Raw genomic sequence first — 14,375 nt, forward strand, 5'->3', positions numbered from 1 at the left:
GTACGCTAGACAACGGTTTCCGAGGCGGCACTTTTCCGCCACATGTGTCGTCCATCACCCCCCTCCGATATAGCGGGCGGGCGGCTGAAGTCGTCTTTGCCTTTCCCATGGCCTCAATCCCATCCCTGGCCCGGCCCCCCCTCCACTTACACCGCTCAGGGCTGCCCCTCCCGACCATGAACTCTAAACTTCGGCGTTACAGTGGGGGGAGGGGGGGCATGCGAGGTCGACTTGCAGTCTGCAAGTTGCGGGCAGGCAATTCCGCATACACGGCATCATCGAGCACTGACCACGGCTCCGAACCCTCTGTTTTCTCTCTTCGCAACCGCCGTGCCAAGCCAAGGCGTCATGGCCCAAGGTCATGGGTCTTTCCTCACAGCATAGGCTTTTACGAAATCAAGATTCGCCAAAATTCCGCCCCTAGACTGACAGGCATCATCTCTATGTACATCTCTGTGCGCTTGCCTGCGTAGCCTTCAGGGCTCTGGACTCTCTTCACTGACGATACTCCGGAATATCCCTACCTGCTTTGGCATCGAGCCATGTCGGTCGAGATGCCTCACTTTTTAGCCTTTCCGAGTTTCTGGTTTGGTCTGCTGCCGGATACTCCCAACTCGGGCAGAGCTCGCAACACCCAGGCCATCACCTGCAGCCGCCGACACGCCATTTCGGGCCACTTGGGCCGGACGTTTCCCTGGGACTCCCTGGCTGCCTTTGCGCTTCGCATCTTTATGGGATACTCGCTTCCTCCAATACCCAGCTTGTGGAGGTTATCCTGAAGTCAACCACCTATCACACGGCACCAAGTGGGCAAGTGGGCTTCAGCATGCAGCATGTAGTTGCACTGGTAGTTGCAATCGCAATCGCAGTTGCAGTTACACTCACGCTTGACGACCGAGACACTACACTACCCTACGTACCCTCCGCTAACTGCATCTACCTGTTGTCCAACCTAGCACCGGCCGGAGTTGGAGGTCCTCTCGGGCGGTTGCAACGCAACACACGCGAGGAAAGCCTGGAGTCTCCCGAAGCCACTTTACGCGACTACGCCGCATGGAGCTTGGCTACTGTTTAGGCCACAAGGTTAGCAGCCATCGCTTTGCTTGTTAGACTCTCGGCCTTAACCTCGACCGCCTTAGCTTCCCCTTCGTCACACACATCACCAGACAGACTGCAATACCTTCTACGTCCATCCCATCCTCCTGCTCTCATCCCGTTTGTCTCCATTGGCTCGGTCGTAACTCCGTCTACGACTTGGAGCATTTCATCCCGCCTGTCTCTGTCTCTTGGGGCAACATCCCGGTTCCCGAAAAGTGCCTAGGCGCTCCGAACTGGGCTTTTTTAAGCACCCTCTCGTGCACAGAACAGCGTTACAAGAACCACTACCTCACACACCACCAGACTCCATCCATACCTACTTTCTTCGGATGCGGGGAGCCTTCGCAGCGGTATTGGTTTCTGGGGCAGATATCCTCAGAAAGTTTACTTGCCCATGCAATCTTCGATCACGCTCGATCATTGCCCATGTCGTCGAACGGGCCGTGAACGAACCCCCCATGACAAGATGAGCTCACCCGAGAAGTCACGCCATTATTACAGGATGTCTTGCTTTGCGTTCTGTTATCAAGTCGGACCTCACGCCCAAAGCACAAAAAAATTCAAAAAGGGCAGCAGGCTTGTCCAAGGGTTATCGGTGATCGATGACATCGTTGCAGCGGGCGCACTTAGATAGCTCGGCGCCTTCAAGGAGAAACTTGCTCAGTGCTAATAACGCAAACTGATGACCACACAGAATACGAGCAAGCGAGCTTTACTACAAACAGACAAAAAACTACAACTGAAGCGACCGATATGAAGTCAAATAGGGGGGGGGGGCAGGTACAGGGACTCAACGCCACACGAGCCTCTAGGCCTAGGCCAGCCTGACAGCGGCTTGTGCCATAGGCGATCGGCAGGGGCCTCTCTTAAGAGCGTGCCTAGCGCAGAGGGACATTGTCCTTGGGTATTCCGTCGTCACAGACTACCTATTCGTGGACCGTGAGGGTTGGACGGCCCTTGCATCAAGCTCCCCACGCATGCAACGCACTTTTGGTACCGAGACAACTCATCCACATCCGAATATAATAGCTGAAAAGGCATGCTCCGGAAGCTCGGCCAATTATCAGTCCGAAGAAGCTGACGGGCTTATTCCGTGTCTCACTCTGCTTGGAGCCGCCGGCGATGGTGAAAGCGCAATAAGTAGTTCCACGACTACTGTACCACACGATGTTGCTCTTGGCCTATTCGTACTGCGGATACAGTGCGCAAAGATCCGACGATCACTCACTGCCGAATCCCAATCTAACTACCATCTGGGGCTAGTGATTGCCGGCCGCGAGTGGATGGTTTATCTTTACGCGCCACATAGAGTCCAGTCGTGGCCTTTCCTTTGTCAGGGATATGGCACCTGTCAACCGGGCGCTTTCAGCTCCTTCACTCTACATCCGTACATTCAGGTTTTCAGTACGGATACATTTCAAGTACATTGCCCCATTCGCGGCTCGCCATGGAATCTTGCGTCTGCCCTGCCCCCTCTCCGCCACATCGGGTCACGAGCAAAACTCCCGGAACATACGGGAGTGACGGTCCCATCCGTAGGTGCCGGACATGGCCGTAGATGGCCCTTTCGTCCGCGATTTCAAGACATCTCACGTCTTCAGAGGCAGAGTTGTGTTGGAAATCGAACACGGTACCCTGGCTCGGATATCGACCGACTGATCTTGCAGCACAACGGGTGCCCCAGACGGGAAATGGGAATTAGCCAGCCCGGACCAAATTGCGGTCATCAACTCGACCGTTGTGCGAGAAATCGGGCCTGCTTTAACCTGATATTTCCCACTAAGGCCGCCCTGTAGCGCAAAGGCGAATGTTGGCCAAAGCTTACATCGACCCATTCTCAGAAGGCATTGCACTAGTGTTTCGCTCTTCTGGTGACATCCTGAGATCTGGCCAATACCTGAAGGGGTTTGTTCAGTTTGAGTTGCAGCAAATCGGTGTTCATGGTGGGGGGTGCAGAAGGGAGGGGAAGACGAGGCACACCAGATGCCCAGGAACCCAGTTTTTGTGCTCCTGCATGCCGGCAGGCAATGGGCGGGACGTTCCTTCGCCCGGCCACTTGGGAATACGTACCGACTGTAAGTACTGCTGGTACCAAAAACTTCCATGAGATAAATCTGTCTATGATGGCGCTCTGCGCGACCGAACGCTGGTCCGATTGATCTCTTTTAGTGTCATCGGATGCAAGGGCCTGCTCTCGAGCCAAAGTTAGTTGTGCCCGTCAATAGTGACCGGTTGGAGACGCCACAAATGTCGTTTGTGGAACATGGCATTTATCACTCGTGATGTCCGTCTACTTCCGTCTGTGACAACACAGCCATTGCATTTCACAACACTCACCAAACCTCCTTGAGAAGCCATTACCGTCTAGATTCACATCTATTCTCGCCTTCCTCCACACATCAACTAACCATGGGAGCCATCATTCCCAACTCTGAGAGGTATCCTATGGCCTCAGACCCCGTATTGACAATGGGCGCCTCTGCTCAACACGCTTTCACTACGGACTCCTCTCCGGAGGATCCGTATATCTATCAAGTTGGATTTGGAAACAGATTCTCTTCTGAAGCCATGTAAGTTGGCATTACCCAATTCTTGATCAAGAGTCTGAGCTCACCAATAAGTCCCGGGACTCTACCTCGATCATGTAATGTACCGCAAAGAGTAAAGTACAACCTTTATTCCGAGCAGCTCAACGGTTCTACCTTTGTTGCCTCTCGAACTGACATCCAAAATGCCTGGTTCTACCGGATTTTCCCGTCTGTGGCTCACGGAGATATCTCAAAGAAGCCACGAAACCCAGATGTAAGTCATTTCTCATTCCTTGGATCCCCTTCCATCTACCCATAACGCAACCACTTTCAAACTGGGCCCACCCCTGACATGTCTTTGCCGTCAAGATTGAGTCAAGATTTACGTCTGGGAATGAGAATGTCGAGTTTGTTCCCGGAGGACTCTGTTGGAGAGCATTCTCGGTGCCAAAGACGGATGGGCCGGCTATCGACTTCGTCCAGGGGCTCAAGACGATAGTTGGGAATGGCGACTCAACGACCAAGGACGGCTTAGCTGTACACGTGTACGCTGCAAATTCTTCCATGAAAAAGCGCGCATTCTGCAGCAATGATGGCGACATGCTTTTCGTGCCTCAGACTGGCAGGCTGGACATTCAGACAGAATTCGGGAGGTGGGCAGTCACCTGTTCCAGTCGGTGACGAAAATCTGTTGACGATCTTTCCAGAATGATGGTTCGGCCTGGCGAGCTGGCGGTGATCCAGAGTGGCATCCGCTTCAAGGTCGGGTTGCCGGATGGTCCGGCCCGGGGTTGTGAGTCATTTGACGATGCCCATATGCATGAGAGGACATCCAACTGATGGGCTTAGACATCCAAGAGATATTCGGAAGCCGGTACGAGCTGCCAGAACTGGGGCCGCTCGGAAGCAACGGGATGGCTTTGCCTCGCGATTTCGAGTTCCCCGTCGCCTCATTTGACATGGATACGTCGGAGTGGGAGAGTAAGTCTGCCCTATCATCTTTGCCAAGACGTGGCCACGCTGACTGACGCGGCGTGTTAGTCGTGTATAAACTGGCTGGAAAGCTGTGGTCCTGCAAACAGAACCACACGCCCTTTGACGTGGTCGCATGGGATGGCAAGTAAGAGAAACGCCCGCTCCAAGACCCTCTCCCCCCATTGTATTCCATCTAGGTGCTCACATCGCTCCATAGCTATGTGCCTTTCAAATATGCCGCCGAGAAGTTTGTCAATGCCGCCTTCGTGGACAAGGACCAAGCCGACCCCAGTTTGTACACCGTCTTGACGGCGAAGTCCAAGATGCCCGGTATACCTGCAACAGATGTCATGTTTTTCACGCCAAAGTGGTCTTCGGCGACGAATACCTTTCGACCTCCCGTACGTTGTGTTTCTCTTTTTCCTGGGGTGTGGCAAATGTCGTGGCTAACGGGGTGTAGTATTATCATCGAAATATGTCGACGGAGGTGGTGGGAATCGTGTATGGCGGTTACAAGGGCACCAGTCGCAATCTGGAAGCTGGTGGCCTGAGTTTCCAGTCGAGCTTCATGCCGCATGGAGGTACGGATACAGGAGGTCCTTTTCTCAGACAAGAGGCCAGATACTAACAAGGGGCTGCAGAAACCCATGAGGCGTTTGTGCAAGCGACTACCAATGAGCTGAAGGCTCAACGCGTGGGAGAAGGCTTTCTCGGTAAGGATAGCGAGGGGAAGCATTAACACCCATTGCACCGCGGCTGACATTCTTGTGCAGGTTTTATGTTCCAAATCAGCACTCACTGCGCGGTGACACAATATGCGTTGGAAAGGAGCGGCGTGCTGGAAGGTAAGGAAGAGGTTTTCGATTTGGAGAGAACGAAGAGGGATGTGGGCTAACGAGCGTTGATAGTACCGCCGGCATCTCTTTGGGACTCAATGCAAGGACACTTTCTCGAGCACGCCGAAGAAGTAAATAGCGACTTGCGAAGACGAGGACTACCGACCCTCGGGGCCACCCTGAGCCATTGAGAGCGAAGCGAAGCGACGTCGATTCATTCATCATCACTACCTACTGAAAGCGGGATTTTTTTGGTTTCCCACCTCCTAAGCCTTGCGTGCCTTTGGTCCTCCAACACATCGTCTCTTCTCCATTTGATCCGAAATAGCGAAGCGATGCACAGCGATGAAAACATTTGCCAGCGATTTCTGAAAGTTTTCCTACAGTCACGGATATATGATCAATGATTCGGTGGTGGCTGGGGGGTTTTGTCGGAAAGGTTTTCTCTTTTTCTCAATTTTTTTTTGGTCTGTGGTCACGAGCGGAGGTATGAGTGAGGCAGAGCGGTTTGGGGAAGAGAGCTTGGGTCATGTTGCCAGGATGTCGAGGAACACTTGGCTGGGTGATAATTTAAAGAAGAGAAAAAAAGCTGGGAATCCCGATCTCCGAGGAAACTCAATGTTATCGACATTAATCGTATATCGTGAACGTGGGAAAAACATGCAGTGGGTTGTGGTGTGGTTTGAGCTGTGCCGATGAAATTCTGGCTGCGAGGCCAAGGTATGGTACTCAGGTGATTATTTTGTCCGGATTTTCAACAACATCCGATATGGTGTAGTGGCCAACATGATGCCCTCTCATTAACTTGCGAGGTTAGGCATAGCCCCGAGTTCGATTCTCGGTTTCGGAACTTTTGTCTTGTTGATCACTCTGATTCGATGCTTTTTATCTGTTTTGCTTGAATAATTGGTTGGTTACTTGATTTTTGCAAAGATTGTGTTTGTGCTGTTGAAATTTTGCCTCCACTGACCACAGTGTATGTACAACCGGCCCTGTCGACTTACAAGCAGCGAGTACTGCGTGTCCCTTTGCTGTGTTTATTTTCTATGGCGGGCGCAAATGGAAAGTACCTTACTAGGGAGCTCATTACATATTTAGGACACTTGTTAATGCCGTGGCGGTGCTGGTGTTGCAACTACTTAGGCAATTTGTTCGTTTTTCTATGACTTCACCTGGAGAAGTCAAACCTCCACCGGCCCTAGGGTCGGTCCCTCACGATATGTTAACCACGTATTCATGAGTAACCCAAGAAGAGGGAGATGATGTTCCACCCTGTTGTTCCTTCCTTCGTTCCTTGATCCTCAAGGTTCCGCCGGCGTTCTCTCCTGGATATGCATGACTTACCTCTCGTTTCCATGTTCCAGGTTACTTTCAGTACGTGGCTTGCGTTATTAAGTCAAAAGTCGTGGTAACGTTATGGGACATGAGAGTGAATGTGCGGAGGGGTATCGAACGCTCGCTTACATGACCTTTGTCGGTTGTTCGAAGGGGTGTCGAGACATACGGACGCGAACGACGCTCACTCAGTGATGCGAACCTATACGGGAAGTTAAGCCCTATTCTCTGAGTGGCGCGAGGGGAGACTTCGATACTTGATGTGAGCTGGTCAATGTAACAAGCCTACCGCTAGATCAAATCAGAGTATGGCCGCCCTGGCGTAAAGTCTGCGGTAATCAAGCTGGGCAACTGTTCTTTCGTTCGGTGCCTTTCTTGACGGATTGCTTGCTTTGCACAACCGAGGGCTTCATCGTTAGACCTATTGACTTCGGTATTCATCCGACAGGGTGATCTCATTTAGTAAACATGGACAATCTGTAGGCCTAATTCGAAAATGACGCTGTTCATGACGTGATCAACTTGGACTGCTCACGTTGCTGGACCTCATTACGTTTTCCCATAAACCAAGGACGGTGGCGAGGCTACGCGCTCCTCCCTCCAACTTAGTGTTCCCGGGTATACTGAAAGCATACCAAGTCTGTTGAGGATTACGAGGGTAATTATTTCCGAGGCCTCGCCACTTAGATTTCACCACGAAGTGAGTGTTGTTACCGGTACCTCTGGCAGAATCAAAGGGACGGAGAAGATGTCGGAGATAAGGGGACCGAAGACGGCCCGGAGGCTTCCTACAACCTCGGCGCCGGGGCCGAAGATATCGGAAACGTCAGCGGTAACAGTGGATCTACTTCTCCTCCGTCGGCGAGGGGCCGCCGCGCCGACCCAATCCCGTCCTGCCTTTTTGGGCACCTTGTTTGGTGACATGCTGCGTTCGCCAGTGGCCCAGTGACCCGAGCAGGCCGGAGCGGGCAGGGCGGGTCTGCTCCAAACATAGCACTTGATGACCTCGCAGCTTGATCAAGGTACCCTACTGCGCCGGTGGTGCCGCTGATTGGGTGCAAGCCGCTCCGGCACGGCGGCAGCAGCACTCTGTCGTGGCCCCGTGGGAAGGAGCTCAGGCACCAGCAGCGCTGCAGTAGCAACGGGCGTGATCAGATGGGGCAATGCGAACGCGACCTTTGGGATGGGCGACTGGCCTCTCATTGGATTGCTGGGGTCTTTGCCGGGGAGCCGAAGGGCCAGGGGTGTTTCTTCGTTGCGGGATGGTTGGGTGCGCTTGACTGGTGGGGAGCAAGGTAGGAGAAGGAGAAGGGGAAGGCGGACGGATTTGAGACAGGGACAGTTTGGGGCTGGCGAATGTCACAGGTGCTTGCTTTGGACGCCAGGCAGGTACTGCTTGATGCTGTGTTACTGTGTATCTGTTTCCCTCCGACGCTTGTCGCCTTGTGTCGCGCATACCTACTCGGAGAAGATGGGATGAAGGAGGTGAGGAGAGCTTGTGCAGGAAGCTTCGCTGAACCTACTTTCTCCATGGTGTGTCTAGACCGCTGCTTTCCTGTTTCCATGAATTGTATCCGGTAAAGTAGCCCAGAATCCGTATGGCTTGAAGGTGCAAGTGAACGGGGAACCTCCGTCCAAAACGGAGACATACGGATACCCGTCGCAATTACACTGCAAAGAGAGACCCAACAAAAAGATACATGGGCAAAGACAAGCTTACGAACACTCCAAGACCCCAAGACCCCCAAGACTCGCCCGCGGCGCGCGCCCAGAGACTTGGTGCGCATAAGCCTATTTCAGGCTAGAGTCACGAGCAAACCCGCAAACTTAACGCCGCCCGCTAAAACGAAAGAGACCTGGAGTGTGTCGAAACGAGAGTCGCAGGCGACCACCAGGTGCGGCCAGGCGAACATAAGGTACCTACACCGACAAGGGTCAGGCAGGTTGCCTCCCTCCAAAATCGCGGCTTGGCTCTCTCCCGCCCAATCCATCCACGCACGCAACGCACGTCCTTCTCCTCCCATTCATTTTCCCCAACATCGCCACGTTCTTCCGGGTGGTGTGTTCATTCTCTCTATCCAGAGGTGTGTGTGTGTGTGTGTGGCTTTTCGATACCCGTTCCTTAAACTCTTCACACCGGGTTTTGTTCCCCTTCGCCATCCGCCGCTTGCAGTCTTCTTCTTCCTCCATCCTCTACACGTAATCCCGCCTCCGAGCCCTCCGCTGCCTCCGTCCGACAAAGGGGATCTCGTCCGCACCGCTTCAAGCAAACGGACTTTCTTGCCTTCTTTTGTATTTTTTTGCAATCGTCGTCGAAAGGCAAACCGAAAAGTAATTTACTTTACCTCTCACCCAACCCGCGACACAACCCGAACCCGTCGCGCCTACCACTCTCATCTTCATCCATCACAAGCAACAACCAACTCCCATCCCAAATAATGGCCGACCACGACAAGCCCCCCGCGTACGGCGGTCCTCCCCCTCAACACCCGCAACAGGCCTACCAAGGCTACGGCTCCCCGCCTCCCCCCGGCGGCCCAGGAGGCTACGGCACTCCTCCGCCGGGACAATACTACTCCCCCGGCCCGGAGATGAACTACGGCCACCAGCAAGGCCCGTACCCGCCTCCGGGACAGCAGTACCCCCCGGGACAATATCCTCCCCAAGGTCCCTACCCGCCCCAGGGCCAGTACGGACAGCAGTACCCGCCGCAAGGCGGTTACTACCAGGACAACCGCGGCGGCGGCTCGGGAGGCGGCATCATGGCTGGTCTGCTCGGTGCGCTCGCGTGCTGCTGCTGTCTTGACTGCTTGTTCTAAGCGGGCGGCTTGCGAACGTCTGGTTCAAGGGGCCAGATTATACGGAGCGACATTGCGAAACAAACCACACGATACCCTCAACAACCAAAGTACTTTGCGGCTCGAACGTCATGAGCAGTACCCACTTCGAACGGGATGATGGCAGGAGAGAAGGGGACGCAGTAAGGAGGGAGCGTACGATGATACCCGGTCTGGGCCCGTTGCGGTGCCGAGAAATGCATGGCATAGCGTGGGAAGATACACGAGAAGACCCTTCGCCGGCTGCTAAGGGGTTACCAGAGTCTGAAGGGGTACAGCCGACATTGCGCTTTTCTCATCATCGTAGGCATGGGGGACTCTCTTGCATGTCTCGGACGGCGTCAAAGGGATGAAGGGGATTCTCAACTCCTCGAGGTGGAATCCGGGAACAACAACTTTTTCTGTCGTGGGCTTGAGAGACGGGTATGCTTTACAGGGAAACGAGCCCTTATTCACTCCTGCGAGGGCCTTTTGTGCTCCTTTTGGTGTTTTTCGAACCCGGTGGGATCCGGGAGTTTCGATAGCTTTTTTCCATCGCATAGCATAATATCGTCACGGATACGCCTCGGGAACATGTTGTCCACTTGACTAAACTCTAAAATTGTGCGACTGTGAATTCCTAGCGGCAAAGCTTAGGTGAGCTGAGCTCTCGAGTGCGGGGTATGCTTCATCGAGAGTGGCTTGGCCGAGGACGCAAGCATCCTAGGCGCAACGTCACGGAGACTTTCACGTTACACGTGTAAGAGAGGTTTCGGAGGGCAGAAGTGAAGACCGAAACTACACCAAAAAATAAAACAGACTGAGGTATCTACAAAGTGAGCATCATATGATCTGCCGTTCCATTTCTATGCTACGCTACTGAAGAACTCGTCAAAGTCTCTTTGGATGTTGGCCACGCAGTCATTTGTATAAATCATCTTTTGCACGTCGGGCGAGGCCCACTTATCCGGCACAGCGCCGGTCTGCTTGGACTCGGCAAACATGCGATCGCGCTCCTCCTTGGCTTTGCCCTCGCCGAGGTGCAGCTGCTTGCCCGAGAGGAAGGCCATGTTGACGAGCTGCGAGGTCCAGTCGCGCCGGGAGAGCTCGTAGGCTTTGAGGCAGCGCCGGAGCGTCGCGGGAGACGTGTCGGGCGCGCGGGCGAGGACCTCGGCGACGACGGAACCATCTTCGATGGCCATGGCGGCGCCCTGGCTCAGGTGCGGGAGGGTTGGATGGCAGGCGTCACCGAGAAGAGCGACAGGCCCGTCGGTGTGAACCCAGGTCGGTAAGGGCTTGTGCATGCGTAGGCGCCACTCGCAGACCTCGCCGTCCGGTACAAGGTTGAGCATGCGGTGGACGAGGGGGCAGAAGTCATGGAAGACGTCGAGCATGGCCTTTTTGGAGCCCTTTGTGGTGTAGGTTGCGTTCGTGGCGACGGCAAAGTTGGAGTCAGGCTGGGTGGTGGAGAGGTTGTAGATTGTGTGCGAGGAGACGGGGTAGGCGATGATGTGGCGCTTCTCGCCGATCCAGCGGATTACCTCGTCCGAGTCGAGGAGGGCGAGGAGTTCTGGGTCATCAGCGATCTGCTCACGCTTGAGCATGATGCGGTAGGCAGCCTGGCCCGTATCCTCTTCCCCACCGACGGCGCCGATAGACTCAAGCAGTTGGGCGCGAATGATGCTCTTGATGCCGTCGCAAGCGATGAGAACGTCGGACTCGACTGCGTAGGACTCGCCGTCGCGCGGCTGCAGCACGAACTTTGGCTTGGGCGCAAAGGATTCGACCGATAGTAGTGCCGTCGCGAAGTGGAATGTGATGGCGGACTCCTTCTTACAGGCGTCGTACATGCCACCGGCAAGGGAGGAGCGGTGGCCGTTGCAGTGCGGGAATCCGTACAAATTCCGAATGTCGGGCATCTCGACATGGGCGAGCTCAACATTGGTGGCGCCCTCTGTGCTAATATGTCAGTAACGTTGTGCTTCGCAAGGTGATGTGGTGGTGCAGAGGTCCTCCTTACGTCGAATGCTTGAACTCTTCACGTCTGTACACGTCTTCTCGATCTCAGGCCAGCAGCCTAGGCGATCGAGTACGCGGACGACGTTTGGCGGCATCTGAATGCCGGCGCCGACGAAGCCGAGGTTGGAGGCCGTCTCATAGACATCGATGTGCTTGAATCCCTTCTTGGCCAATGCAAGGGCGCAACCCAAGCCGCCCATTCCTACGCAAGTTCGTGTTAGTGAACGGTCTTCAAGATCCGTGAGCCAGGCGGCGAGTACCTGCGCCAATAATGGCAATTTTCAGATCCTTGGGGTCTGCCATTGTGTCTGGTATGGTGCTGTAGTATTCGTCTCGAAGGGTATTGAATTGCAAAGCTCAGCTGGACCAAAGTTTCTGATAATGCCGTCTCAGGGGTTCCTTATGAAGTAGACGGCACGGAGCCTCATATGGAGGGGCATGTGGGGGATCGGAGGTAAGCTCGGGGTCCATTATCAGCTGGAGAAGCGGGGAAGCGATCGAGAATGAGGGGGATGCTGCGATATTCCCTAACTCCCCTTGGTCCTTTGATGAGCTGGTAGAGAGCCGGGATCGCAGAACGGGAAGTAAATACGATTCATCGGGGTTGCCATTGGTAGACGAGCCAACTGCCGGTGCGCCGACGGTGCTGTGGGGGTGATGCGAACTTTAGGATACTGCCGAACCCCAAACCCCAATTTCGGGCGGTCAAAGTTGCTTGAATGTTTAGCCAGCGTTGGTTGTGGTAGTTGACGAAGCTGTCAGATGTCGTGTCAAAAAATTGGCTTAGTCACGGGTGCAAGTCGGATGTGAAAGTCGGCATGCGTGCGTCTAGACTCCAAACCAGACATTTGCAGGTGGCCTGGACCGTCCGTGTGGAAATGTGGCTCGCTAGCTTCATCGCTGACAGCGGCGATTGTGTGTCTGTGTTGTGTTACCATACGATGGGTGGCTTGCTCACAGGCGCCCAGCCAGGTTTGGGGGGGATCCCCGCGTTCGGAGGGAGGGCCGAAATCTTGTCGTCATGTCGCGAGAGAACGGCACGGTGCCCCGGCGCCGGGACTGTTATGATTTGCCTCGGCCGCTTAAGGGGTGGGAACCCCTGGTGATGGTTCGCTTCTTTCTGTAACGCTCCAACAGCACAATCCCGAGGTGGGTTTCCATAGTCTTGCTCCGATATCTGGAGGCTAGGAACCCAAAAGCGACAGCTGGAAGAAAGCAAGGGTTTGTATGGGTGGACGGGTGGACGGGTGAACGGATGACGGAGGAGGTATGGCGGTGACATGCGAAGCCACCTGTTCATGAATCTTTGTCGAGAGCAGGATTTTCGATCATTGGAGTCAATCCCAGCTCCCTCTTTTGGACATTTCAAATGACGGCTGATGTTGTTGTCGGGACATTGTGCCAAGAAATGGGATCCCAACGGACCAGTGCGATACGCGGAAACAGAACGCCCTCGTTCCCACTGGTGGTCAATAACCAGCTTCTGCAGTCACTTGCCTTGGCAATAATTGGTGACGCAGAGTGGCAGAACAGACTAGCCATCCTTCGGGACGCTTTATGGCGTACAGAGTAGACAGTATGGTGGTGGCTGTCTTGTCATCGGGAGACGAGAGTAGGCGGCGTCTCGGCGAAAGCTTCGCTTTCCGAGGCGCAGGTGGTTTTATTCAAGTTGATTGTTGGGATACCCCACGGCCCGAAATGCTGCAACGAAAGGGTTGGCGAATTCCACAGTACACCAAAAGGATATTTAGAGTGGCACAGCCACGCAACCTCGCCCCATTTAGCCACGACAACGTCTCTTGGTAAGCTTGTCAATGTGGATAAGGTTCATTGTCGATTCGCCTTGCTTGCACAGGGATGTGATAGTACGAGCGGCAAAATAGCCACAGGTGCTCCATTGTGTAGCATGCCCAAACAGATGGCGGTGTTCATGTTGTTGTGTGTACCCGTACGAGGGACAAATGAAATGTTTCCTCTGGCTGGGAGGAATCAACAAACGACGATGTTCTCAGGGGTATTCAAGTCTTGAACCCGGGAAGCAAGCTGATTTGACTAGCGAGGAGTGTCTTTCGGCTGGTACTTGGGACGAAGCGCGCGCTGATCTATTTCTGAGGCATGCGTCAGAATAGCGCGTCAACGTGGGGTGGGTTGTCAAAGGCTGGCCATGCACACCAAATCTGTTGAAGGTTGAACAGACTGGACGACTGGATGGCCAAGGGTCGTGCTGCATCAATACGTGCTGCCTATATGAATCCTTGTTACAGCAAGAAAATTAGCGATAGCTGGTTCGGTTGGTGGAAGATAGAATTGTACTCTTGTGTGATGAGAGATTACTGTATAAGATATCCGTAGGGAAAGTAGGATGAGAGAGGTTTTGGAGGCATCCGTGGACCGTGGTCGAGGTCCCCCACTGGGCAGAGGGTACGTACTCCGTGTTCTGGCGACATTGGCGACCTCAGTGGTGAGTGGCAGATGATTGGGCCAGAGTCAGGGCGAACCGCGGCGGGATCCCACTTTGTCCCGCAGGGTGGCAGGGGTCTGTTTCGTTTGTAGCGAACAACCAATGAAGCCGCTGATGTCACCAGTTGCAGGGCTCCTGAAGCGAAGTAAGGAAAACCAGCAACAGCGCACCCAGCGATTGACTCTGGGGGGTCACTGGGGGGCCTGCAGCGACTTGAAGCAGTAAAGTGCACCTGCAGTACCCCTGTTCGGGCCCTGGTCGTTGTTGTATCTGCACCTTGTCGGCCAATTAAAGAAGCACAACTACT

General features: G+C 54.2%; 6 protein-coding genes across 6 annotated transcripts; 4 read left to right on the forward strand and 2 right to left on the reverse strand.

The window, feature by feature from the left end:
• Window positions 1-542: 542 nt before the first annotated feature.
• On the forward strand, window positions 543-779 carry CTAM01_03139 (uncharacterized protein; the record flags this gene model as incomplete). Its single annotated transcript, XM_060519176.1, has 1 exon — window positions 543-779. One exon carries the CDS (start codon window positions 543-545, stop codon window positions 777-779), a length of 237 nt encoding a protein of 78 aa, XP_060386175.1.
• A 47-nt stretch (window positions 780-826) lies between these two features.
• Window positions 827-1,075, forward strand: CTAM01_03140 (uncharacterized protein; the record flags this gene model as incomplete). The annotated part of the gene is made up of 1 exon (XM_060519177.1): window positions 827-1,075. The coding sequence occupies one exon, from the start codon at window positions 827-829 to the stop codon at window positions 1,073-1,075; it is 249 nt and encodes an 82-aa protein (XP_060386176.1).
• A 2,432-nt stretch (window positions 1,076-3,507) lies between these two features.
• Window positions 3,508-5,628, forward strand: CTAM01_03141 (homogentisate 1,2-dioxygenase; the record flags this gene model as incomplete). Its single annotated transcript, XM_060519178.1, has 11 exons — window positions 3,508-3,668; window positions 3,759-3,900; window positions 3,996-4,279; window positions 4,334-4,419; window positions 4,476-4,607; window positions 4,668-4,746; window positions 4,819-5,002; window positions 5,062-5,182; window positions 5,243-5,314; window positions 5,375-5,446; window positions 5,510-5,628. The coding sequence occupies 11 exons, from the start codon at window positions 3,508-3,510 to the stop codon at window positions 5,626-5,628; spliced, it is 1,452 nt and encodes a 483-aa protein (XP_060386177.1).
• Window positions 5,629-7,616: 1,988 nt separating this feature from the next.
• CTAM01_03142 (uncharacterized protein) lies at window positions 7,617-7,975 on the reverse strand (the record flags this gene model as incomplete). Its single annotated transcript, XM_060519179.1, has 2 exons — window positions 7,617-7,751; window positions 7,799-7,975. 2 exons carry the CDS (start codon window positions 7,973-7,975, stop codon window positions 7,617-7,619), a joined length of 312 nt encoding a protein of 103 aa, XP_060386178.1.
• A 1,235-nt stretch (window positions 7,976-9,210) lies between these two features.
• Window positions 9,211-9,591, forward strand: CTAM01_03143 (uncharacterized protein; the record flags this gene model as incomplete). Its single annotated transcript, XM_060519180.1, has 1 exon — window positions 9,211-9,591. One exon carries the CDS (start codon window positions 9,211-9,213, stop codon window positions 9,589-9,591), a length of 381 nt encoding a protein of 126 aa, XP_060386179.1.
• An 863-nt stretch (window positions 9,592-10,454) lies between these two features.
• Window positions 10,455-11,910, reverse strand: CTAM01_03144 (uncharacterized protein; the record flags this gene model as incomplete). Its single annotated transcript, XM_060519181.1, has 3 exons — window positions 10,455-11,542; window positions 11,609-11,809; window positions 11,868-11,910. The coding sequence occupies 3 exons, from the start codon at window positions 11,908-11,910 to the stop codon at window positions 10,455-10,457; spliced, it is 1,332 nt and encodes a 443-aa protein (XP_060386180.1).
• Window positions 11,911-14,375: the final 2,465 nt, after the last annotated feature.

This window comes from Colletotrichum tamarilloi (genome assembly GCF_030869305.1).
Source record: "Colletotrichum tamarilloi strain Tom-12 chromosome Unknown Scaffold_7.1, whole genome shotgun sequence".
In the NCBI taxonomy this organism is placed as follows: Eukaryota; Fungi; Ascomycota; class Sordariomycetes; order Glomerellales; family Glomerellaceae; genus Colletotrichum; species Colletotrichum tamarilloi.